Source organism: Pelodiscus sinensis, chromosome 3 (assembly GCF_052426305.1).
Source record: "Pelodiscus sinensis isolate ZL-2025 chromosome 3, ASM5242630v1, whole genome shotgun sequence".
NCBI classification, from domain to species: Eukaryota; Metazoa; Chordata; order Testudines; family Trionychidae; genus Pelodiscus; species Pelodiscus sinensis.
In genome coordinates this window covers 121,556,158-121,582,268 of record NC_143054.1, presented here as the reverse complement: position 1 = coordinate 121,582,268, position 26,111 = coordinate 121,556,158, and the positions used below count along the sequence as shown (strand labels likewise).

The 26,111-nt window shown below is 44.1% G+C and overlaps 1 protein-coding gene across 8 annotated transcripts in view; it reads left to right on the top strand.

Annotated features, from left to right (window-relative positions):
* The first annotated feature begins 307 nt into the window (after positions 1–307).
* UNC93A (unc-93 homolog A) overlaps positions 308–26,111 on the top strand; it is a 37,911-nt gene continuing 12,107 nt past the window's right edge. The window contains exons 1-8 of one of the 8 annotated variants that reach the window (XM_089777334.1): positions 308–459; positions 1,862–1,959; positions 8,843–8,870; positions 9,071–9,271; positions 11,920–12,101; positions 14,800–15,029; positions 19,333–19,461; positions 24,871–25,088. In XM_089777334.1, coding sequence (XP_089633460.1) covers positions 9,185–9,271; positions 11,920–12,101; positions 14,800–15,029; positions 19,333–19,461; positions 24,871–25,088 — 846 coding nt within the window. In that variant the 5' untranslated portion in view covers positions 308–459; positions 1,862–1,959; positions 8,843–8,870; positions 9,071–9,184. Of the gene's footprint in view, positions 460–1,861; positions 1,960–3,509; positions 3,707–8,842; positions 9,272–11,919; positions 12,102–14,799; positions 15,030–19,332; positions 19,462–24,870; positions 25,089–26,111 lie in introns of those variants that run through there. The other 7 variants (XM_089777336.1, XM_089777339.1, XM_089777333.1 and 4 more) reach the window with 7 other exon arrangements.

The window sequence follows — 26,111 nt, the reverse complement described above, 5'->3', positions numbered from 1 at the left end:
ATTCTAATGTGCACCCTGGGACTGTCTGCTTTGAGATCTAGGTGAGATTAGAATGGCACATGAATGTTTGCCAGCCTCACAGCATGGGAGAGGACGTGGGGGGGATGGGTGGAGAGGAAATCAGGACTGATTCAGATGAACAGGCTGTAACATGTTTTGTTAGTCTTTAAAGTGCTACTAGACTATTTGTTGTTTTTTAAGTTTTACCAGATTGCTTTTGAGACGTCTGTCATCAATATTGAAATTGCCGTTCACAGCAAGCCTTCTGAAAGGTAGTTCAATTGAACTAATGGCTAAGGGCAAGAGCCGTGCTCAACAACCAGTAGATCGCGATCTACCGGTAGATCTCAGGGGCTCTAAGAGTAGCTCTTGAGCCCTCTCTGAACTGCGCACTTGCGCAGTACATTTACATTAGATTTCCTCATTTGAGGAGCAGCTACTCACTGAGCAATAACACAGGTGAGTAGCTGCGAGGAATGGTGGGAGCTGGGAGGCCGGGAGGGCTGAAACACTCCAGCCAGCTGACTGTGGCTTTCAGCTGAAAGAGGCTGCCCCATGCTCCAGCTGATCGGCGGCTTCTCCTCTGAGCCTGCCCACGTGGAGCTTGGTGCACCCTGGCTGAGTGCCACAGCCAGCTGCCCTGCGGTCAGTCCAGAGGGAGTGCGGGTCGGAGGCTTCCCTCCGTGGCTGGTGTAGGAAACTCCCTGCCCCCAACCTTGTTCCCTCTCCTCTGCCCCCAACCTTGTTCCCTCTCCTCTGCCCCAAACCTGTTCCCTCTCCCTTGCCCTCCCACCCTGCTGAAGAAACCAGCCCCCCCTGCAGAAAACAGTTCCCTCTGGCACCCTGTCTCCTACTACAGAAACCTGTCTCCCTGCTCCCCTCTGCAGAAACCTTTCCCCCCAGCACCCTGTCCTGCTGCAGGAACCTGTCCTGGCACCCCGCCCCCTCTCCCCTGTCCCCACTGGCACCCTGTTCCCTGCCCCAGAACCCACTAGCACCCCTCCCCAGTACTGTGTCCCCTGCTCCCAAATGACTTTTCTATGGGTCAGTGACCCCTGACTCAAGGCAGGTTCCCTGCCCGTCTCATAAATAAAGACAATGCAAAAACGTTTTGTGTTTGACATAGCATTTTATTTAAAAATGAAGCCTGGCCAAGCCCCCATCTGGCCACAACCACTCCTGCACTCCCCCTTCCCCAGACCCTAGATCTGAGCCTATCAAACACTGGAACCCCCTGCCCTGAGCCCCTCACATATGCCAACCCAAATTCCTGCACCCTCACATCCACAAGCCTGTGGCTTGCTTAGTATCCCAACACTGCCCGGCCTGGAGCCCCCTCCCCGAGCCAGTGTCCCCTTCTCCATCTCCTCCTGCATCCAGATTTCCTCCCAGACCTTGCACCGCTCACCCCTTCCCACACCCAAATCCCTCATTCCCACCCCAGACCCTACACATCCAGTCTCAACACAGCAAGGGTCCAGCTAGACTGCAGGAGTTTTTCAGGATTCTGGAGATATCCCAGAAAAACTCTTCTGCATCCAGGGTTGCGTTTGTTCTTCCACTTTTTTAGTGGAAGAGCAAACAGGTTCTTTTGGTCACCCCTATATTCCTCTTTCCACAAGGAATAAGGTGGCTTCCAAAAGAAGGGTTTTTTTCTGACATTTGGTCCAGTCTAGACAGGCCTAATGTTGGAAAAACCTTCCTACAGAAGAATTAAAAAAAAAAAAAGCAGCAGTATAAGTATTGGGGAGAGCAAGTGATGGAGAGGAAGAGATTAGAGAGGGCGGGGCTTCAAGGAAGGGGCGGGACAGTAGATCTTGGCTTGGTCTGTCATTTAAAAAGTGATCTTGGGTATAAAAAGGTTGGAGACCACTGGGCAAGAGTCTAACCCAGGCCTGCACAACTCGGAAAGTGGTGAGGGCCATATTACTCCAAAGAAAACAGCTGCGGGCCGCAAGGGTAAGTTTGGGGGGGGATACTTTATTAAGAATTTTTCCAATTAAATCAGGCCTGCACAACATACGGCTCCCAATACCCTTACCCTCTCCTCTCCCAGCAAAAGTGGAATTAAGCTACACACCTTGAGCTTCATCAATTGCGTAGCTGAAGTCGAAATAGTTTAATTCGACTTTTGGCGCTGTCGGCACAGCAGGAAGTTGAAGGAAGAACACTCTTCCTTTGACTTCCCTTACTCCTCATGAAATGAGGGCTACAGTCAGAGGAGGAAGTCCTCCAGCTTGACATTATTTTGAAATAATGGCTTACTGTGTAGACGTGCTCTTTGTTACTTCAGAATAATGTCAGTTATTCTGAAATAACACTGTTGTGTAGGTATATCCTGGGAGACCAAGATGTGACTCCACTTTACAATGGTGGTTCTCGGCCTTTTCCATCTCATGATCCCAATAAATATGTTTCAGGATCTACTCTTGCCTATCTAGCTATAAAGACTGGTTGGGGGAAGGGGAGAGAAGAGTTGTGACCCTTTGAGATTCATTTGTAGCTCTTTTGGGGCCACAACACCCAGTTTGAGAATCTGGGTGTTATAGCATCTTTTGTGTTAGTTCGTTAGGAATGAGCGTTGTAGAGATGGGTATGTGTGGGGGAAACCATCACACTTATATGATCACCCATCACTGCTGTGTATGAGTGCCTTATAAACTTTAATCCCCTGTCAAGTAGAGAAATTCTATTACCCCCCATTTCATAGATAGGGAACTCAGCCATGGATAGACAAAGCCACTTGCCCACTGTTGTACTGGAAGTCTGTGCTGTAGTAAGTAAATTGACCTCAGGACTCCCAGGTGCTAAATTAAGGCCCTAACTGCTGGACCAGCCTTCCTGGTGCGATAAGCAGGATGTGCCAAGCTTAGGGACATCATGAACAGTGGCTAGAGATGAGTGCAGGAGGAACAGTGAGGCAGAGAGGGGCGAGGGAAGAGTGGTAAGAATAATAGCATAGACATAGGTACAGTGGAGTCATCCATGACCCTGCAAATAAGAGAGGAGAAATTTAGAGGGACAGAAGAGAGTAAGTCATGAGTGCCCCATGAGTTTTGAGGTGCGGTTATATCTGACATGTTAAAAAGCAGTTGAGTGAATTTTCTGAGCTGCCGACAAGTAGTGAGAGAGGAGCAGTGGTACAAGCCTCTGTGACTAGCAAAGAGGAACTGCCTGCCCCTTTCATTAGAAAAGGTCCATATTACAACAGTGGTATGTGCTGTTTCTTACGTGTACTCAGTCCTTCTGAGTCACCTCATATGCAGGCAAGCACCAGGTAGTAGAACGTGCATTAATAAAGTTGTTTTGAGCCACATGAAAGAGAGAGGTAAATACAGATGTGAACTGCTCAGAGGCAGGATATTTTCAGAAGGTAAAGCGTGGATGGGCTGAAGCAGAGCAAGATGAGAGCTGCCTGTAGGGAAGTGAATGCATTACACATCCTACTTCATGTGTAGGGAGCTCTCTGCTGAGTTTAATGTCCCAGTGGATGATTTGTGACACAGACTTTAAGTCTGGCACCCTGACTGAGCAAGCAGGAATTCAGGGGAGGAGCCATGCTGTGCTGAGAGCACCTTGCCCCAAGCCAATCTTAGCCTCTACTACAGAGACAGCACAAGTTACCTAAACAATTGAGCTCAGCAGAGATGGCAGCTGCTAAGCAGCCTGCTGCGAGTAAGAACCACACAGCCCCATGGATGTGCAGGTAAGACACCACTGCTGAGACTCAGGCCTTCAGCCACTCTGTTCTCTTTCTAACTGGGCTTCCCTCTGAATCCCATCTCACTCACAGTGCAGAGCATGGAAAGTTTCTCCTCTTCCCACCTGAGGAGATAGGTAAAGGGAGCAGAGGGGTGATGGTGCACTGTGTGGGTAGGGAGGCAGAGGGCTATAGGGGTGATGACAAAGGAGAAGGTCAAGAGATGAAGAAAGAGGACCATAGAGGGGTGTGCAAGGGATTTGCAGGAGGGGAGCCTGAGAAGGAAAAACTGGGTTGAGGTCTTGAGGAAGATTCAAGCAGAGAGATGAAAGATGAAGATAAGGGGTGTTGGAGAAATGGGTGAGGCGAGGCGAGGCAAAGCAAGGCAAGGAAAGGAGGGATGATGGGATACATCTGGGGCAAAGAGGGGGAATGAAAGGAAAAGTGGGCATCTTAGGAGGAAGACCGAGAGGAAAACATTACAGGATAAGATTTAGACAGACCTAGGGGCAGCAGGATACTGGATGTGGCAAAGAGGGTACAGAGACCTTAGAGGAGTGAACTGAAGAAGGATATTTATGGATAGGTTATGGAAAAGAGAATGGGGAGTGTCTGAAGGGACAGGAAGTAGAGATGGAAAGTTTGGCAGTGTTGTTTAAAGCTTTAGGAGTTAGGAGGGAACTCATGCAAGTAGTCCTATGGCACCTTAGAGACTAACAATTTATGTATATCATTTATATATATATATATATACACACACACACACACACTTTTTTTTTTTTTGCTAGCCTCAAAGATGCCACAGGACTACTCATTTTTAAAGTTACAGACTAACATGGCTACACCTCTGATACTTTTGCCCTCCCTTGACTTTGATGACAGAATTACTCCACTGATTACCCTCCTGATTCCTAGGAGAAAACTGCCTTTTCTACTTGGATTATTCCACTTAGCAGCCCTTAAGCATTTAATAGGTTGTATCCTCCATGGCCACCAGCAGCAATATGCAGCTGCATACCTGCATGATGTGTCTTATTTAGTCCTGCTTATCAGTCACATCAAGTGAGGAGGGAACTTGAAGGAGGCGGGAGTCAGCCCTAATGGGAATGCCTGCAAATGATATACCTGATAGGAAATGTACTGGTTCAATTTACCCTGCCTCCACTCACAGAGAAAGTGGGTGGAGGCACAAAGCCCATTCCCTAAAACCAAGAAGTGGGAATGATCCTTCTTGGAAGCGGCTGGTTATTGCAGGGGACACCTGTCATGATTGATTGAGTTTCCACACTAGTGAGGTACCAAAGCAGGTCAGATCGAACCATGTAACCAAACTTTTGCAGAGATAAAGAATGTATTTTGTAACCGGCGTGGACTGAGCAGCCTGGATATTAACTGAATGTTTATGGAACAGATTAACTGGATATTGAATTGGGGCTGTATGATTTCAAAAATTTCAGGATGAAAACCACAGTATATTATATTGGAAGGCTACATCTAGACTGGCATGATTTTCTGGAAATGCTTTTAATGGAAAAGTTTTCCGTTAAAAGCATTTTCGGAACAGAGTGTCTAGATTGGCACGGACGCTTTTCCGCAAAAAAGCCCCGATCGCCATTTTCACAATTGGGGCTTTTTTGCAGAAAACAAATCTGAGCTGTCTATACTGGCCCTTTTGCGCAAAAGTTTTGTGCAAAAGGACTTTTGCCCGAACGGAAGCAGCCTAGTATTTCCACAAGAACACTGACAATCTTACATGAGATCGTCAGTGCTTTTGCGGAAATTCAAGCGGCCAGTGTAGACAGCTGGCAAGTTTTTCCCGGAAAAGTGGCTGATTTTCCAGAAAAACTGGCCAGTCTAGACACAGCCGAAATGTAGACTCCTTCCCTTTCGGGTCGAAAGATGTTTCAGGTAGAGATGGATTGCTTTATCACACTATCACCATGGGAACCCTTTTATTTTTGTCCAAGTCATGTTGCCCTGTATGGGTTACATAAATCTCCAGATCATCCATTGGAATCTATTGCTCTGGCCTTATATTTTCTGGGGAGGCAGCATAGGAAGGGTTAATTTCCTTTCTGAGGCACAAATACTGTAGCAATCTTTACAGAGTGACTCACATTCTGAGAGTCTAATAAACCATCTTGTTAGTCTTTAAAGTGCTACATAGTCCTGTATTTTGCTTCAGCTACACCAGACTAACACAGTTACATTTCTATTACTATTCACATTCTGAGAGGTTGAGTGTGGTGAGGTGGGTTTGGCCTTTCACAGACAGCAACTTTTTCTGGTCTGGCAGCACCTTGCCCTCCAAATTGGTACCTGGAAATAAATCCCAGTATCTAGGACTCAAATATAATGAGAGTTAAACAAGGGGAATGGCTTTGTTAACTTGCTAATGGGTTAAACAAGGGGAATTTTTTAGAAAAGTGGGCCTTGTTAATTCGCTAATTTAGGACATGTAACTTGCTGACTTTGCCTATGGGAGAAGCTCAGAGCACAGACAGCCCACAAAAAAGGGCTCCAATCCAAGTAACTGAGATGAGAGTCTCCTTATATAGTGAGCTATTTAAATTTCTTTTGTTAATATTGCTGCTTTTAAAGATGGTCCTGGACCCATATTCTAATCCATCTATGACACTTCAGCAGGAGAAAGGGGCAGTAAAACAGCCAGATATCTCTCCAGCTGGCGTGCAAAGTTGTCATAAGAACGGCCATACTGGGTCAGACCAAAGGTCCATCTAGCCCTGTATCCTGTCTGCTGATTCAGATGCCCCAGAGGGAGTGAACAGAACACGCAATCATCCCATGATCCCACTCCTGTCACACATTCCCAGCTTCTGACAGAGGCTAGGGACACCATTCCTACCCATCCTTCCTAATAACTATTGATGGTCCTATCCTCCATGAATTTATCTAGTTCTTTCTCGAACCCGGTTAAAGTTCTGGTCTTCACAACCTCCTGTGGCAAGGAGTTCCACAGGCCGACCGACCATGCGCTGTGGGAAGAAAAACTTCCTTGGTTTGTTTTAAACCTGCTACCTATTAAAAGTCATAGCTATCTTCTGTCATCACAATACCCTTCTCTCCCCCTCTCCCCCAACACCACCACACCCCATCGCCTGATTCCAGGGTTAGGAAAATTCTGCGAGGAAAGTATAGCCAGATGTCAGTGTGCTCTGGCAACCCCTCATTAGTGGACAGCCCCTTGGGGACCATCATCAGCCAGGGATAATTTAGAGCAGCTCTTGGGCTACTGTAAACTCTTGGTGCCGGAAGTAGGGAGTGGATGACAGGGGATGGATTACTCAATGATTGCTTGTTCTGCTCATTCCCTCTGCAGCACGTGGCATTGGTCACTGATGGGAAACAGGATAGATAGCGGGACCATTAGCCTTACCCAGTATCGCTGTTCTTATGACCCATGATCTGGGAGCCACAAAATGCCAGAGATCAAAGCCAATAAAGTAACATCCAGTCTCTGGCCAGAGATAGAGGGGTCTATGGTGGTCTTCTGTGTTTGTTGGGTATGTTCCACCTAAGCCTAAAATTAACAGATACGCTGGTAAAGGAGGGAGGCTGGTAAAGGAGGGAGACGTGAGCACTTAAAAAAAAAGAAGTCAACCAGAAGGTCTGCTGTGATTTAAGGGACGTCTGGGCTCAGTTATAATCACCTCAGAGAACAGACATTCTTGGCTGTGGGATGGAGTCATTTATTTAATTGGTCCATTCCATCTCCAGTTTCTATGATCAGAGCTTCATGTCAGAGCTTTTAGCTAGGGATGTGCAGACTCCCTGCTTGAGAACTGAAATTGCACACAGGTTCGGCTCAGATCTTGAGACTCACTTAATCTTAGACAAACTGACAGAAGGAATGAAAGGGGTGTCAGGGCTGATACACAGCAGGCCCACTGGAGATGCTCACAGTGTGGTACAAAATGAAGAGCACCTCAACCTTATCAGATTTCTGTGGAAAAGGGTCTGCACATTCCTTTGGCGAGACTCATTAGCAGAAGGTTAATCTAAAGGTCTGGATGGGACATCAAACAGGCCTAAATGTCTCTCAGATCAATCAAAAAACAAAGGCCCCAGAAATACTTTCCATGAACAGGTGTTGCTGAGGGAAAAGACTGTCAGTTGAGAGCAAACACACAATTCCTATCCAATTGTGCCTTAAATGAAAGAGAAGAGTGCCACCTTAAAAACAATTTTTAAAAGCTTCCCTCTCTGGATTGCTAACAGCAAGGTGAAGTATTACTAAACAAACAGATTTTGAAAATGTGACATGCCTTTCTCTCACTGTTGCAAGTCTACATGTTTCTTGCATCAGGGTGGGCAGTGAAGTGTTTCATTGTTGGTGAGGGTCAGTATCACTGTCCAATTCTTATACATGAGTTCGGTTCAGCACTGATCTAAATTCCAACACTATGTGAGAAGGCTAGGTATGCAACTACCATAATTTGCAACTCCAAACCAAAGGCTGGATTAAGGCTCAGCTGAAAATTAGACCCTATTTTATAACAGTATTTCACTGGCTATTTAGGAATTCTTGCATTTTCTTATAAATGTGCTATTCTCAAAACAAACAAAAAAAACCCCAAAGCTTCACTCCTACCTAGGGCTGGAAGAATATTTTTCTTCTGCATTTACTTGAATTATAAAACAAGATCAAACAAACATTAGAAACTGGATGTTTCTCAAAAACAGAAGCTAGCTTTGACTTCTTGGCATGTTATAATAGTATTTAGACTTTTTCTTTCTTTCTTTCTTTTGTCTTGATTGAATGTATGTCTGAGCAGCAACACTGTGTCATCTAGTAGCTGACAGATTGAGTCCCAGGTGGGTAAAATCAGATTCCACCCCATTTTGCTGGGAGTAGGGAATCTTCAATGTTTAGACAAAATAGGCAGCACCCCTATTTTTGTGTGCTGTCTCTTTGTAAAGATTGTGGAACCATCTAAGTAACAATCTCACATTACCCAATTACATAAACAGTCTGGTCTGTTTGTCTGATTTGCAAACTTAGTTAAGGAACAGACCTGATACAGATTGCCAGGTGACCTTTTAATCTTTGCCCTTTAAGGTTTATCTGTAATTGTATTCCAGCTATACATTTAACTATCTGCATTCTTTTCTTCTGTGCAGGGAAAGAAAGAAGCCACATACTATACAGGTGAAATATGAAATTTTGCCTCATTCTTGCAATGCTTTGTGAACTTGAATATAAAGTACAGAGATCTAATGCAAGTTGATAAGTCTTAATTTTTATTGCTTCCCAACAACTGAGTAACTGGTTCATATGGAGTTTTCAGTATCAGAGAAAGTAAAGTTCACGGCTGATAGAATTGTTAGCCAGTTGTGTTTCTGCTACAGATGCAGTGAGAAATAATCCTAACCAACAAGCAGATCCTGTTTCCCCCCCTAAGCACCAGCTGGGACATTCATCAACACCTTGAACTGACAAGACTTTGTCTTCTATGAACCAACATGGAAAGCAATCTGAAAAATGTTCTGATCATTTCTTTTGGATTTTTACTTCTATTTATTGCATATGGAGGGCTCCAGAGTCTGCAGGTAAATATAACTACAAGTTGAAACTCACTTAACTGGGATTCTCTGGTCCAGCAACATCCATGGTCCGGCACAGATGTTGCAGGACCAGAAAGTCCCGGTGGAAGGCCAGTGGCAAGGATCCCTGCAGGGCTGGCAGGGCAGAGGGCTGCCCACAACAAAGCTGACAGTGGCACTGTCCAGTGCATGGCAGCAGGTCGCCCTGTGGCGGGGAGAGATACGTGTGTTGCTGCCCAGAGAGTCTGAGAGCAATGGTAGCTCAGTGGGGCAGGGATCCGCAGCATGCGACTTCCCAGAGGGTCACAGATTCCCAGCAAAATCCCTCATCCAGGACTGGTCAGGTCCCAAGGGTGAAGGACCTGGGAAGTCCAACTTGTAGTAATTGCTATGATATATGGCCCAGTAGTTGCTATGATAGCTGTCCCTATAGTTGCATTAGTCTATGCAAAGGGTATGAAATGTAAAAGTCTTTTCTTGATATCTTTGAAGAATACATGTGATTTTCTGGTGTGAGTTGAGTTATCAGCCTTGCAAAAGCTAATGAATTTTGCCCAAGTTCCAGAGCTTCTGTTAATTATTTTATCCTTGTTATGCACTTGCATGGCTCAGAAACAGACAGGATATTTAGGCGTAATACATCATCTTCAGAAATAGTTCTAGAAATGCCTCGATCTGTAAAGAAATGCCTAAGACCTAAGTAGGCTATGAAAAAGAGGCATGCGGTTTTGTTTGCAGGCTTGTACAATGCCAAAAGCAGGATGCCCCCTTCCCCGTCACGTGATCTTCAAGTTGTGATCTTGTCAGATCTCAAATCAAATTTCAGAAAAAAAAGCTGGTTCAAAAATCCCAGAATGCTGCAGGAAGGGATGTTGGTAATGCAGGAGATAGTTCTCCTCTGTGGCCCCCTCTTGATAAAGAAAAAGGGTGCATTTTCAATCATGTAAACTTAACATGATTGGACAATCCTGTTAAGACACAGTCTAAAAAGTTGAAGCCTGGTTATCTGTTTGCATTGTAGCCTAGCAGGAACCACAAAGAATTTCTCTCTCATCTCACGAATGTTTAAACCAATCTCGTGATTTCTTGAGTTCCAGTTAATAGTAGTTACATGCCCGGAGCTGGCAATGCTTTTTTTTAATATGGATTTTTAAATAAGACTCTGCAAGCCAATTTGAATGCCTATTGAAAAATGAGTTCCTTATGGCTGCACAATGGCAATCATGGAAGGGAAGTAGCAGAAATTAATATTTCTTCAGGCAGCATTATTCTGACCTGGAACTCTAAACAGCTGGTCAAAAATCCTGCAACAGACAAGTTTAATATCAAAATGCAGTTTCATCTAAATAAAAAACTTCTTGCAGAAAAGTGTTGTTTTCCAATAATGTTTTTCAGTGGCACAAAGCTGAAACCAATCATTTTGATTCTCATTTCAACTTTGTATTATATAGCTTAATATTAACAACATAAAAATCAAAAGAAATCAAAATGAGAAAGCAGAAACAGCACATTTTTACCTTATTGAAATGCCATTCTTATGCTCCCAAAACAAACTTTTGGGGAATTTTTGTTTTGTGGGAAACTTCAAAATTTTAGCTTTTCAGTCAGCTGGGGGCTTGTGTGTATGTGTGTGTGTTTTTGTGTGAAATGACAATTTCCCATGAAATGGAAATTCCAGTTTCATATCGCATGTAACTTTAACCTCTTCTGCTCATGGAAGTGGAGAGCATGACCTGACCAAAGATTTATTTATTAATATGACTGTAGCATCTAGGAGCCCTAACCATGGACCAAAGACACAATTGGTTTAATTGTTGTAAACAGGAAGCCCCCTGTAATTATCACATTTGTGCACTCTACTAATTACTCTCTATACGTCCAAGACTTGTAGCTAACCACTGAAAAGCACCCATCTCTGGAGTGGAGAGACGCAGACAACTGGCTGCCCACCATGCAACATGTCATAATAGCGATGGGTAGTTTTGGCTAACGATGTCATAGTGACCTTATGCTCCTACAAAAATATCCCCTGGGACTTCCAAGGCAACAAACAACTTCAATTTGTTGGGGGTATCCTTTGAAATAATCTTCCCGCATTAAGTAAACTGAATGGAACACAGATCTATCTGGGAAGGGCCAACTAGTTCTTGCTGGAATTTGAACCTTTGAGGAAGTTTTCAAACCTTATGCTTAAAGTACTTAGGAGTATGAATCGATAGACTTTCATTTCAAAGTAAACAAGGAAAACAGATTTTCCTAAATTCACATTATTCTAAAAACCAAACTGTGTTGGTGGCAAACCGAAATTCTGGATCGGATCCCCACTCTGCATCCCAAATGTTTCAACTATTTAGAGTCCAAACCTGAATCTGGATCAAAAATGTAGAAGTGGTCCCTATCTTTGATAGGTTATACCAAAACCCTGGAACTTGGAGGGGTCGGGGATGTTAAAATATAGATCCAGCTGATGATTTCATCCTATCTCTGACTAAAGCCAAGTTTTGAGTATCCCCTTCCCCACTCCCCTTTTCCTATCCATACCCTTGTGGCTTTGCAAGTGCTGATATTTCAGATACCACATCTCCCCTTCTCACTGTGCCTATTTAATACATGCATATGGTAAATTCTGGGTCATCTTGTTTTTGTCTCCACAGAGCAGTCTCCACTCTGAAGAAGGCCTTGGTGTTGCCTCACTAAGTGTTATCTATGCAGCTCTCATCCTCTCTTCCATGTTTCTCCCTCCAATCCTCATTAAGAGACTGGGCTGCAAGTGGACCATTGCAGGCTCCATGTGCTGTTACATCGCATACTCTTTGGGCAACTTCTATGCCAGCTGGTACTGATGGTCTATTACACTGTTCCAAAGTTTAACTAATGAAACCCCATTCATTGCACTTGGGTTAGATACCTCAAAGGGCAATGTATCTTCCTTAGATTCATACCACACAATTAGTTTCCTGTCACTGCAGAGATAGGAGCGCCAAGAAGTTGGTAAACTTTGCTCCAGCCAATCTCCTCTGGTTCATTTTAAGATGGGCTTGAGCTGCAAAGGTTTGGATGGTGAGCCAAACTTTCCCATACTTTGAGACTGTTCAAATCTGAGGTTTGGCTCATTTGACAGCTAATTAAAAAGTTCAGATCCAAACCAAACTTCCCTAGATTCACTGTTTTGGTTCTAGTCCATTTCTCTATTTCAATCAATAGCTTCTCATGAATAAATAGCTCAATGCATGCAGCTTTTTGGACCAGTGTAACAAAGGAAAAGCCATAGCTGAGTAAATAGATAGCCTGCCCTACAACATACCATTGAAGCTGCACTTCTGTATGTCCATCACTCTTGTAGGGTAGGTGATCATAAGGTTACCCTCTCTTAGTAAATACTGCTCTATGCCAACTAAAACCAAGCTGAATGGGCCTTCTAGCCTTGGTCTACAGAAGGGAGTTATTTTGAAATATCCACAGTACCAAGCCCATTATTTCTAAATAAGGAGCTGATTATTTCAAAATAATAACTCCTGCTTTCTTTGGAGAATAAGCTTATTTCAAAATAGTTATTTTGGGAGTTATTATTTATAATTTTCTAGTGTGGACATGCCCTTAAGGACTGATTTTGGATATTCATAGCACAAAAGATGCAGGGAGAAACGAACTGATCTTGTGGTCGGATATTCAATACTTCATTTCAGCCAGAGTCTGTCCTAGGAAAAAAAAGATATCACATGAACAAAATCCCCTAGAATTTCCCAAATGTGAGTCCTCAGAATGGTTAACCCAGCTGCAGAAAAAGATAGAGAGACCCAACTCTGTTCACTTTATGGTTACGTCTACACTGCAGAGTTTTTGCGCAAAAATGGTTGGTTTTGTGCAAAAACTTGTGTCACGTCCACACTACAGGCACATTTTTGTGTAAGAAAATTTACATAATAAGAAGAGAGGGCTTATTGTTCAAGATTTATTCCTCTTTTTACAAGGAATAAGCCTTTTTGTGCAACAGCTCTTGCACAAAAAGGCATGTGTGGACGGCAAACAGGGGTTTCTTGCACAAAAACAGACTATCGAAAAAAGCACAATGGCCATCAGAGCTTTCTTGCGCAAGAGCATCCATGCAGTGTGGACACTCTCTTGCGCAAAAGCACATTGCTTTTGCGATGCACTTTTGTAATGTGGATGCTCTTTTGCACAAGAACTTTTTGTGGAAGATCTTTCGCAAAAAGGTTCTTGCCCAAGAAGCCTGCAGTGTAGATGTAGCCCCCGTTTTAACATTTCAGTTGTTTGCATAAATCACGATTTGTTTCAATGAGGTGTGGATGTGCTTGTTTTGCCTCATTCCTATCCTGCCTTAGTATTATGGATTAGAAAGTACACCACTAATTTGAACTTTACTGATACATTGCAAGAGACTATCATGGAGTAGAAACGAATATATCCAGCCCAGAATGAAGAAAGGATTAAAAACAAATAGAACACGAGAAAAGAGTAGAACTAAAAAAATAGAACTGAATGCAGACCGTCCATTTGAGGCCACTTAACTGTGGGACTTTTTCTTCTATTCCAAATGCCTAGCAGACTTACCTTTAGCAACAAAAATGTTGATTTTTTCCCTTTAGCAATTTTTTCAAAAATATTTAGGACAAGATTGCATCTTTAAGCCAATGGTTGCGGGGGTTGCTGAGGTATTGGGGAACTGGGCAGCTCATGTTAGATCAATCTGTAGTGTCCTTCATGCCAAACACTAGTCCACCCCTTCATTGGGTAGGGGACAGTGAGCAGGAGGGGAAGGCTACTTGTTTTGTCCCCCTCTCCCTCCCTTTTACATCCATGCAGTGTAAGCATAATCCAGCCCTTAGATTGCAGAAGGAAAGGCTCATGAACTCAGACTAGTATGAACTGTACAACCCACACCCCCAAATATAGTTGGCATCATTCTAAAACCTCACTCTTTCCTGGTAAAAATTCATTGAGGCAGATTCGTCCTTGCAATAACTCCACTAGTTTACACAAAAGATGAATATGTTTGGGTCATGGGGTAGGGCATCAGGTTCTGAGGGAGGCTAAGTCTGTCCAAACCTCCACTAATGCCCCCCAGTACAGCCCCTGGGCTGGGCCAGGCCAGAGCAGAGCTCAGATCTATTCTGGGCAGTCAAGGTCAGGGCTCAGGGCTCTTCTGGACTAGCCTGGGGCTGCTCCAGGCAGCAATAGGCTAGCCTGGGTTTAGGGCTGCTCCAACCACCCCACACCCTCACCTTCCCCTCGAAGGTTGGGTCTTTGCTGGTGAGAGGGGTGTGTGTGTGTAAGAGCTGGAATAGAGTCCTGAGGCAGGACAGTGGCTAAGCCCCCCACAAACAGAGGATGCAGACACTGTCCATGGTTTGGGTGTATTATCATGTGTGTTAGGCATCTGAGGCTCTGGAAATAATTTGGCTTATGTATTTTATTTATGAAATGCAGTGCTCCAAGATCGGTCTTGGAGGGCAGATAGATGGACAAACAGATTTTAAAAAAAATCGATACTAAATGAAAGTATTCTTTGGCAGGTACACGCTAATCCCTACCTCCATGATCCTGGGACTTGGGGGAGCCCCTCTCTGGTCTGCTAAATGCACCTATCTCACAATAGCTGGCAATTCATATGGCCAAAAGGCAGGAAAAATTGGAAGAGATGTCATCAATCAGTATTTTGGGATCTTCTTTCTAATATTCCATTCTTCTGGAGCCTTGGGAAATCTTATCTCATCTTTGATATTTGGCCAGACTAATACCAAAGGTAATATATGTATATATATATGCGTATTTAAAGATCTAAAATATAATATTACTTTCTTCCACTCTTCCTCATTTCTTAAAGTGAAGATGCATTGCTTTCAAAGTAGCTCTTTTTCAAACTTGGGTAAAAAATAAAAAAGGAAGGCAGAATAATGCAGAAGCAATTTCATGGATGTTCTGGAATGAAAAGTTAACTGTGTTTTCCATTTTTAAAAATGCAAGTTTAATCGTGGATAATAATTGAATTGATTTTTGAGGTTACTTTGATTGAGCACTTAAGCTACTTGAGAGGCAAAACTGTCTATGGGCTTGAACATAGGAGTGGGTGCCTGGACTCCTATGTTCTAATCCTCACTCTGACAGAATTTCCATGTAGTTTAGACAAGTCATTTAACTTGCCTGGTTCAATTTCCCATTTTTAAAATGGGGATAACAGTAGTTAACAAGGATGTTGTATTTGATCAATGTCCTGAAGAAGGAAGTATTGGATAATGTAGTATTATCACATTCCTCTTCCTACTGCATTCAAAGGTTGGGATATAATGGAATGGGAGGTTTTTGAGTGGCAAGCAGTTACAGACATCACTGGGGCAAGCCAGCAAAATGGCTTCTTTCAAAGAAGGTTTTTGAATACTAGAGTTCAGAGTTCAAATAGAAATTGGGTTGAAATGTGTATAGTCAGGAAGCTCACATCAGGTTTTATTAACAGTGTAAGAAGTCTCAGTATATTATCCAATCAGTTACCCTTGTTTCAAGACTTACATAAGGTTGAGGGTTGAGACTTTTATCCCCTGGGTATGAATCTCTACTCCAGTCCTTTACCCCTGAGCAAGCTGGATATAACTCATTACTAAATCAGACTAGTGAGCATCACCACAAGCTACAAGATAGTGGAGAATCAGGTCCATTCTTGCTAGTATTTAACTGTATTGTGGCTCACAAAGGTACAGCAGATCCACTTTGAGGAGCTTCCCTCACTCTTACATTTATGTTTGCACATCTCCCTTAAAATGCTGAGGCCATCTCTGTGGGCCTCTGCTCCCACCCCTGCCCCCATTGATTGGCTTCTTTGGATGCTGTTCTTGTGAAAGAGACTAATTGAGCAGCTCTCAAGCCAGGGGAAACCAGCCCACAGCACTGCCAGATCAAAGCTCCCCCCAACCCAGCCCTCAGTGCTTCCCAGGGCATACTGTATGGTGCTCTGGCGGTGATTTAAAGGGCCCAGGACTTCAGGGGCCACGGCTGCAGTAGCAGCCGCAGTGTTGGCTGGCAGACCCAAGCCCTTTTGAATCTCAGGGCTTTGAGTAAGTTGCCCCCTTTGCCCTCTCTCCCCCTGTCAGGGGGCCTAGTATGGGAAATACCTTGTGCACAGGTGAAACTAAACTCCAATCTCCAGGTCATCCAGTTCTTAGCCTCATTTTTGACATGCCATCCCACAAGGGCATGCTCATGTACTTTTCAGCACCAACGATGTTTGTTTTTGTTGTACTGAGATCAGGAGAGAAGGGGGGGGGGGAAAGAGTAAAATGTGCTCATTTGAGATAAAACCTTTACAAAAGGCAGACATCCTTCCCGTGCCAGGCCAAACCCATCAGCTAGTCATCTCCATGAAGGCAGGACATCCTGATTTTCATGGGAGATCGAGATGCTCCCAAAATATCTAGGGTCTGGCACGACATGCTGCTTGGCTGCATCACGAGGGAATGACACAGGAGATAAAAGCAGCCAAGGAGACAGCCACACAAAATGCAACATTCCCTTTCCTCTCCCCCTCCCACTAGTACTGCTTTGGGCTGGATTTCCAGAGGTGCTGAGCATCTACTGACCTCAGGGCTGTGGGTCCTCTGTGATGCTGGAAGCTAGGCCTCATACTGCCTCAGTGCCCTGTGTCACCACCAGGCTATTGCACATGGGAAGAAAGAGCACCAGGTTTTGCCTTCTGTAGTGGCAAACAGAATCGAGTTCTAGATTTATTTTTCATTCCCGAGCCTCAGGACAGCTCTGCATTATACATGGCTCCCCAGGGGACTTTGCAGCAGCTGAGAATAGCCCGAGCGCAGTGTCAGGCAGCGATGTAGAACTGCTGAGGCAGGTCTGTGTCATCTGGAGAATCTCGTTAGACCAGGGTTGCTCCCCATGGGCCATTTACAGTCTGTTTAAGGTTCCAGAATGACACGGAGTCTGGGGCCTTGTTTATTTAACATGCTTCTGGAATACAAATCGCTTTCCTGAAGTTCCGCTGGTCCAAAGCTATGCAAATCTGGCCACAGCAAGGTGATCGCTTTATCCACCTTGTTAACTTTTACCGCATGGCAGCTCTCCAGTGCTGCCTAAGCCCATATAAATTGCAGCTGCACCAATGTAGCCCTGTGCTGTAGACTTGCCCCAAAGGTAAATTTGATTTGTGTATATGGTCAGCAAACATTTAAAATAGCCCCACCAACCAACTGCAATTAATATTTAAAATAGCCCCACAATAGGCCTTTTTAAAGAAGGAATCAACTTAGCTAAACTCTCTTCCCACTTATTCAGGAACTGCCAATCTTTGCAATGAAAGCTGTTGAATTAATTTTAAGGCTCTCTCTCTTTTCCTCCTCGTCTCTTCAGGTTCACTCTTCTGGCTATGTCTACACTGCCATTTTTTTTCAGCAGAAGATATGCAAATTGTGCTCTTATTTGCATATCTTCTGCCGATCCTTTTTGCAGATGAGGTTTTGCTGCTAAAAAGCCCTGTGTAGATGAGGCCATTTGTCGGAAAACCCCCCTTTTTCTGCAAGATCCTGTAAACCTCATTTTTCGAGGAATAAGGGATCTTGTGAAAAAGGGTTTCATCATTAGCTCCATTTTACCAAATGGAAAACTAAGATTCAGAGAAGTGACTAAATCAAGGTTCTTTGTGGGGTAAGAACTCAAGTTACCTGGGTTCTAGTTTGGTATCATGGTCCAGTGTCCTCCCTGATATCCCAAGTATCGAAGGTAACCCCCATTGGATCCCAAACGCATTTTGTACACTTGCCTCCCCTCCCCCAGTAGGGATGTTCCAAACAATGTTGGTTTGACTTATAACAAATTAGACCCATCTGAAAAATCTGAGATCCCCATATTTAGTCGAACTTCACATTCTCAAAAAATGAGGATGAAGTCAGGTCTGTGATTACAGATTAGGACTATTTCTACAGATAACCATTTATTTAGTACTGTGACTGGAGTTATTGCTGCACTGGAAATACATATAAAGAGGTGAAAGGATCATTTTGGTCAAATTAAGAATCTTGCCAATCCCATCTTTGCCCAGAACTTGCTCTGAGGTTTTTTGTTTAGGTTCAGGAAAGCTCATTTAACTTGTATTTCTTTTTCACAACGAGTATTCCTATGGCACCTTAGAGACTAAAAAATTAGGACTATAGGTTGGACCTCCCTGGTCTGGCACTCTCAGGACCTAACCAGCCCTGGATGAGGGATTTTGCCGGATCAGGGGAAGTCATTTCTGGACCCTTGCCACCAACCCCCTGGGCCCGGCTCACTGGCCTCAGAGCCGGCTTTCTACCTGCTGTTCTGCCAACCCCACTGAGCAGCCATCACTGCCCACCTTCAGCTGGGTGGCCCCACCTTCAGCTGATTATGGGCAGCCCACAGCCCTGCCAGTCCCGCAGGGATCCTTGCTGCTGGGTGTCTCTAGTCCTGCAACATCCATGCTGGACCATGGATGTTGCTGGTCCAGAGAATCCTGGTTAAGAGAGTTTTAAGCTATAGTCATTGTTTTTAATGACTAACAGACTAACATGGCAACCCTTCTGACTCTTTTTCATAGGCATGCTAAAGTCCAATATTTCAAGAAAAGCACCAATTCCCAAGATCTCTTGTGATCCAGAAAAAAGTCTCCCAGGGAAGCCTCTGCCTCAGATTTCCAGCCTTGGTTTGCAGACCCAAGTAATTCAAATAAAGCTTCAATAAAAAAAAAAAAAAAAAAACCTTGAATACTGAACTGTCAACCATTTTGAATTGTATGCAGGGTGACTTCAGGACTTAGAAAGCATGTGCCTCCCCCTACAAGTCTTAAAGAGTAGGGTGAACCAAAGCCCAGCTAAGAACAGTTCCAAACTTTGGAACAGCACAACTCAGGATTCCAACTCCGTAGCTGGTCCTGTCTTCGGAAATGTCTAAACTAGAATATTGCTGAACTTAGGGGACATTTGGATCTATGATCAACCTTTGTTACTTGGATCCATTCTACTTATTGCCTTGAACTGGACTTATCTGACCTCCCTCATGTTCTGCCTTTGTTTTCCTTGTTACTGAAATAGTGGAAGTCTCCAAAGAAGACCTGATGTGTTGCGGAGCATATGACTGCATGACAAATGCTACAGCTAACATCTCTGTGTCGAGTGGGCCAACCAAGACCTTAATCTATACCTTGCTGGGCATCTACACTGGTATGAGCTTCCAACTGTCTCAACCAAACATCACTTAGAAGGGAACTGTTTACAGTTCAAGGAAAACCCCTTTCTCTTTATGTCAGCTCAAATGTAAAAGGAAACTGCACCCTTGATTTCATTTGCAGCCAGTTTTCCTCTAAGAAGCCTCGCTACTTTGTGCAACTCTATTTCTTTAGTCTTTAAAAGTAGCCGGATATCCTTTACATTTATGTTTTCACTTAGAATAAAAATTATGATTGAGATAAAGTTTAGACATTTAAGTCTACACAATCCTCTGCTGGTTAGGCTAGTCTTTACTTCAGGTGAGGAAAGCCCCATACATTGTGTCTTTCTTTAGCCGGAGTCCAAAAGAAAAGGGCTAAATGTGGCCCCTTAGGAACCTTCACCTCTTTCTAGACAACCAGTCAGAAACTGAGTACTGGATGGTCAGGTATAGTGGTTGGAGCAGCAGCAGTTAAGCATAAGTGGTTGGGCTGGGGACAGGAACAAGGATCAAGAATGGGGTTGAAACAAGGCTAAAGCAGAAGCCGGGAGAAGGACAGACTGGGGCTGGGACTGTAACAGAGCAGGAGCAAGCAGAGGTTGAGATTGGAGCAGGAGCAGTCTGCCAGTGCCATCAAACAGCAAATGGGGTTAGCAGTGTTGTTTGATTGGAATGTAGAGTGACCAGATGTCCCAGATTCATAGGGACAGTTCCAATAGTTGTGGCTTTGTCTTATATAGGTGACTATTACCTCCCTCCATATACACACCTTATCCTGATTTTTCACATTTGCTATGTGGTCACCCTACTGGAGTGGCTGCTCTCAAAGGGACCCTATATCCATAGATCTGGAATCATTTGGAGTGGCTTAGCCCTAGCTGAGTGACATAGAGGCTTTGGCTACATCTCCACTGCACAGTTATTTGAGAATAAGCTATTGCAGAATAGTTAATCTAAAATAGCACATCGACATTAGGGAAGCCTACCTTGGACTAATTTGGAGGCTTCCCTGAAGTGTAGACGTGCTAGCTTATTTCAAAATATCTCAATTTAGAGCCCCAGAGTAATAATTTCGAATAGCCCCTCACCAGGGCCATTCTAAATAGCAGAAGGAGAGCGTCTGCACATACCTTATTTTGAAAAAGCTATTTTGGAATAGGTGTTATTTCTCTTAGAATGAGGTTTACAAAAGCTGGAATAAGCCATCAGTTAGTTTGAAATTATTTCAAAATAACGGAATTCCTGTGTAGACACTCGCATAGTTATTTCGGAATAACAGCCGTCATTCCAAAATAATGCTGCTATGTAGACACACCCTCTGAGCACACTCCTCCAGTTCAAAAATGACTCATTACAGATCCTTCCTTCCTGAGTTTACTGCCAGAGTTTCCCTCAGCCCCTGACAGAACATCTGTTTTCTTGGATGTGCCTAAGCTAGGATAAAAGGAGTTTTCTTAATTGTTCACTCACAGTTTAAAACCTAGGAATGTGGTAGACTCTTCATCGCTTGAAGGCTTTAAATTAAGACTGAATGTCTTCCCAAAAGCTACACTCTAGCTCAGCCACAAGTTATGGGTTTGATGCAGAAGTGATTGCATGGAATTCACTGGCCTTCTTCTGCAGGAAGTCAGAATATTTATTTGTATTACTCAAGTAACAGTAAATAATCGTTCTTTCTGGTCTTAAAAATCAATTAAAACCGTAGTGGACACAGGACAAGTTGTATCTTTTACACATTTTAGCTGGTTGAAGTGAACCCTAGGAGAGAACCTGTACAATGCAGTGTGTCCTGTCTACAGTAGGGATTTGAAATAGAAGAAACATGGTAACTGCCACTTAAAAAAAATCCTTACAACAGCTTTCATTCTACCGTTTGGAATAGACCCACTTGCAGCACCACTATGATGCCAGTAGATTGGTATCATAGATACTTACCACCACCTCCACAGCCCCACACTGGATGGAGTATGTGAAAGTGCTCATAAGTTCCTTCCACTGGCCAAGCTAATGGTGTAGAGTGGGGCCTAGAGCTAGTACAGTGGGTCAAATGACTTTTTTGTCTGTCTATATGTGGCCAAAAACCTATTTGTAACAGGTAGAACCTCTCTAGTCTGGGACTCTCTGGTCCAGCAGCATCCATGGTCCATCATCGTCAGGGACCCCATGGGTCTCCAGGATTGGAGCACTTACAGGGAAAAAATGGCACAGCAGGACCACAGATGTTGCTGGACTGCAGAGTAGGCTGGTGGTTGGAAGTGGAGTCCTAGAATTGGAGCTCAGCAGCCGGGGCTGTAGCTAGGCCAGGGGCTGGAGCCTGGTGGCTGGAGTTCGGTGGCTGGCAGTCAGGAACGGGTGGCCAGGAGCAGAGCTGGGAAGCCTGAAGCAGAGCCTGGGCCCAGCAGCCAGGGTTGGGAGCCAGAGTTGGCATCAGTGGCTAGAAGCAGAGGCCCACAGCCAGGGGCCAGGACCAGAGTCTGGAGGCCAGGAGCAGAGGGGCCTCCCCTTATCTGGCAAACTCGCTGGATCAGGCTTGGTCAGGTCCCAAGGGTGCCAGACCAGGGAGGTCCAAACTGTATAAGGAATAGTTTACGGCCGTCTGCTCATCTTAGTGAGGATGGGCTTTGCCACTAGTATTTTCCTAGATCTGAAGCCAGGATCTAGCTGCTGACAAGGGGAAAAGATAATGCAGCACAACATCTCCTACTCTGAGGACACATGAACAGAGTGTTAGGTGTTGCTTTTCACACCCGCTTTCCCCCTCAGAGGGGAAATTAGAACTAATGCAGCCAATGAAACAACTTGGATTGGAATCCAGTCTGAGACGAAGAACACTCATGTCCCTCAGAGACATTTTACAGCAGAGAGTAAAGCTTATAATGCACCTGATTCCAGGCTGAGTACTGGACAGCCTTATATGCTGCGTTTCACCTTGCAACAGGACTTTGTTTTTTAAAGATATATGCATTCTCTGTACTATGCCAATGTAAAGGAATGTGCAGCCTGGCAACCCCCTCAAATCTGCCAGGAGGAAGTAAAAAAAAGAAGTTCTCATACACCTCCCCATCTCATCTGGAGTATGTTGGAGCTGCTACCTTTTTGCAGTGAGTTTTAACTCAGATTATTAATATGAGGTCCCCTACGCTGCCAATATAAAATGAATGTAATCCCGCCTTCACTGACCTCATCCCAGCAGTCTCAAGGTCTCAATCAAAAATGCTAATTTCTGATCTTGAGGGAAACCAAATTTCTGAATATTTCATTCATAACCATAACTTTGGCTGGAGAGGACAATAAATAGCTATGTTCTCTTGTAGGGGGTGGTGAGATTTTGTTTGTTTTTTTAACCCAAAGTGTAGACTTTTCTGTTTATAAGCCTTACAACTGTTACGTGCTCTCAAACCACTTGAAGAATTTGTAGACTGTTCATCCTGCAGGTTTCCCTTGTTCTCCTTGTTTCCCTGTAGTAAGATCATAATACTGCTCTAGGTCAGTGGTCCCCAACCTTTTGGGGCTGCCGGGTGTCCGGGGTTGGGGCCACACATGTGCTTGGAGGCGGGACCACCCATATGCTGCGTGCCCAGAGCTGGCACTACCCATGCGCCGCACGCCCAGGGGTGGGGCCACCCAAATGCCGCGTGCCTGGGGCCGGAACAGCCCATGTCCTGTGTGCCTGGGGGCAGGGCCACCACCACCCATGAGCTGCGTGTCTGGAGCCGGGGCCTGTGCCGCACGCCCAGGGCCGGCACAGACCTCATGCCGTGCACCCAGGGGCGGGGCCGCCTAACCACCACACGCCCAGGGCCAGCACCGACCATGTGCTGTACACCCGGGGCCAGTGCCGCTCATGCACTGCACATCCATGGGCGGGGCTGGCCCCGATCACTCGGCGGGCACACAGAAATGGTCCGGCGGGCACCATAGTGCCTGCGGGCACCGCGTTGGGGACCACTGCTCTAGATCCTGAGGCTACTTCTACACTGCAGGCTTCTTGCACAAGAACTGTTTTGTGCAAGAATTCTTGCACAAAAGGTCTCATGCAAGAGCGCATCCACATGTGCTTTTGTGCAAGAGCATCCATGGCAGCGTGGACACTCTTGCGTAAGAAAGCTCTGATGGCCATTTTAGCCATAGGGGTTTCTTGCCCATCCACACTGCCTTCTTGCGCAAGAGCCCTTGCACAAGAGGTCTTATTCCTCATGGGGAGGAATAACTCTTGCGCAAGAAGCCCTCTGTTCCGATGCTTTACTGTAAATTTACTTGTGCAAGAACGCACGTGCAGCATAGACGCTCTGCAAGAAGCCTGCAGTGTAGACATAGTCTAACAGAATTAAAAATAACTCAATCACTCCAGAAGTAACAGAGCACCTTTAGTTGCTTGAGAACATCAATATAACACTGTCTTAAGGGGACATATCTAAGAAGTGAATGTAGTGGTTTTGTGCAATTTACTGTAAGACTGCCACGGCATTTGGAAGCACAAAGCATGTGGCTTTCTGAATTAACGACTAGGCAGATGCACACGTACAACTATAGTGTTACAGTGAAGCGTGAATGTGCAGTATGTAAAACATGCTTCCTCCTGAATCTCCTCTCACTTTATAACTCCATTTATTTTAATTGAATGATGCCCAATTTACACCAGTGTGGCAAAAAGATGAGGCCCTGAGTTTTTAACTAAGGGGATTATTATCTTTTGCAACTTCAGATATCATGGGGCAAAATTGTGTTCTAATTTACTTTATTGGAATACAATTACAGTGGCAGGAGAATTTGATTCTAGATGTATATGATCATCTGTGCTATCAACATGCTCTGTTATCTGTAGTTTTTATATTAGGTATAAAGGCACACTGTTGAGCTATGAAATTATACACAGTGGCTACCAGCAAGTTGGCTACCAGCATTGGTTGAGATGACAAAAGAAATCTGTAGTGGGAGCCAGGAAAATAAAAGTTAAAATTCTACCTGTAGTCTGTTATTCCCATCTGCTGCCAAATATTATTGGGATAACTGTTACTAACCATGAATATCTTGGCACTGGTCTCTTGGTGAGCTAGGAACTGTTGATAGATGCAAAGAGAACTCTTTCATGCTAGCCTCCCTAAGACCCCTTGATGTGACTTGGAAGAGAGATTGTTCTGATGTAATAGTGCAGCTGACTTTGTGGCTGTCATAACATGTATCTCACACCTAAACTGAGGGAATGCTGAGAGGTGCACAGCAGCATATTGCGGTCTTGAACTCAGAGCAGGCATCTTTAATTATACAGTAATGACCTGCAGGCTCTTGTTTAAACCAGTCTTTAGGTCACCAAAACATGTGACCCAGAACTAAGCATTAAATCTGAATAAATAATAAATAAACTGTCTTGTCATTTTCTTGGCTTCCCTCCTGTTTTTCATTCATTTGTTTTGTTCTTGCAGGTAGTGGTGTGCTAGCTGTGCTGCTGATTGTTATATTTCTGGATCAAATCAAAGACAGCCAAAAAGAGAGTGAGACAGAAAAGATGCAGGCACAGTCCTTTTGGTCCACATTCCTTGCAACTTTTCGGCATCTTAAAGATAAGCGACAGTGTTTCCTAATCCCTCTGACGATGTACAGTGGGTTTGAACAGGCATTCCTTGCTGGTGACTATACAAAGGTGGGACTGAATGGTCTTTGTTATGCCTGATCTTTCTATAATATACCTCTGCTTTTATACTATTTCATCTACCAGATAATCACTCACAATAAAATATGTTCAATAACAGGTAATATTCTTGACAAGGCTAAATTACTGCCTAATACAACTTTAATTAATGTGGAGCTCTGCAAATACAGAAAGCTGGCAGTAACAAAACCAAAACATAGAAAAAATATTGGGAATAAATTATTTTGCATTTACATCAAAAGAGGTTTTCAAAAGTCCTTTATATTTGTATCTGTTCAATAATGTATCAACGTATTAACATAAAAACAGCAATACTGTGTGAGTATGTCTTCACTGCATTCCTCTTTCGAGAGAGGAATGCAAATGCAGTCAAGCAAAATTGCAAATGAAGCACGGATCTGAATTTCCCGTGCTTCATTTGCATCATCACGTCCAGCCGCTATTTCGCAATACCCTATTTCGAGATTAAAAAACACCATGTAGACGCAGTTATTTTGAAAGAAACCCCTTCTTTCGAAATAACCATTATTTCGTATGTAGATTTAATGGTTATTTCGAAAGAAGGGGTTTCGTTCAAAATAACCACGTCTACATAGTGTTTTTTATCTTGAAATATGGTTTTGCGAAATAGTGGCCTGATGCAATTATACAAATGAAGCATGGGAATTTCAAATCCTTGCTTTGTTTGCAATTTCGCTCAGCTGCATTTGCATTCCTCTCTTGAAAGAGGAATGCAGTGTAGACATAGCCTGTCAGACCAAAGGTCCATCTAGCCCAGGATCCTGTCTTCCAACAGTGGCCAATGCCAGATGCCCCAGAGGAAATGAACAGAACAGGTAATCAAGCTGAACCCAATCCAGCTTCTGACAGACTACAGGCACCATTTGTACCCATCCTAGCTAAAAGCTATTGATGGACCTATCCTCCATTAATTTATCTACTTCTTTTTCGAACCCTGTTAAAGTCCTGGTCTTTACAACATCGTCTGGCATGTTAGTTGGCAATATCAGTGAT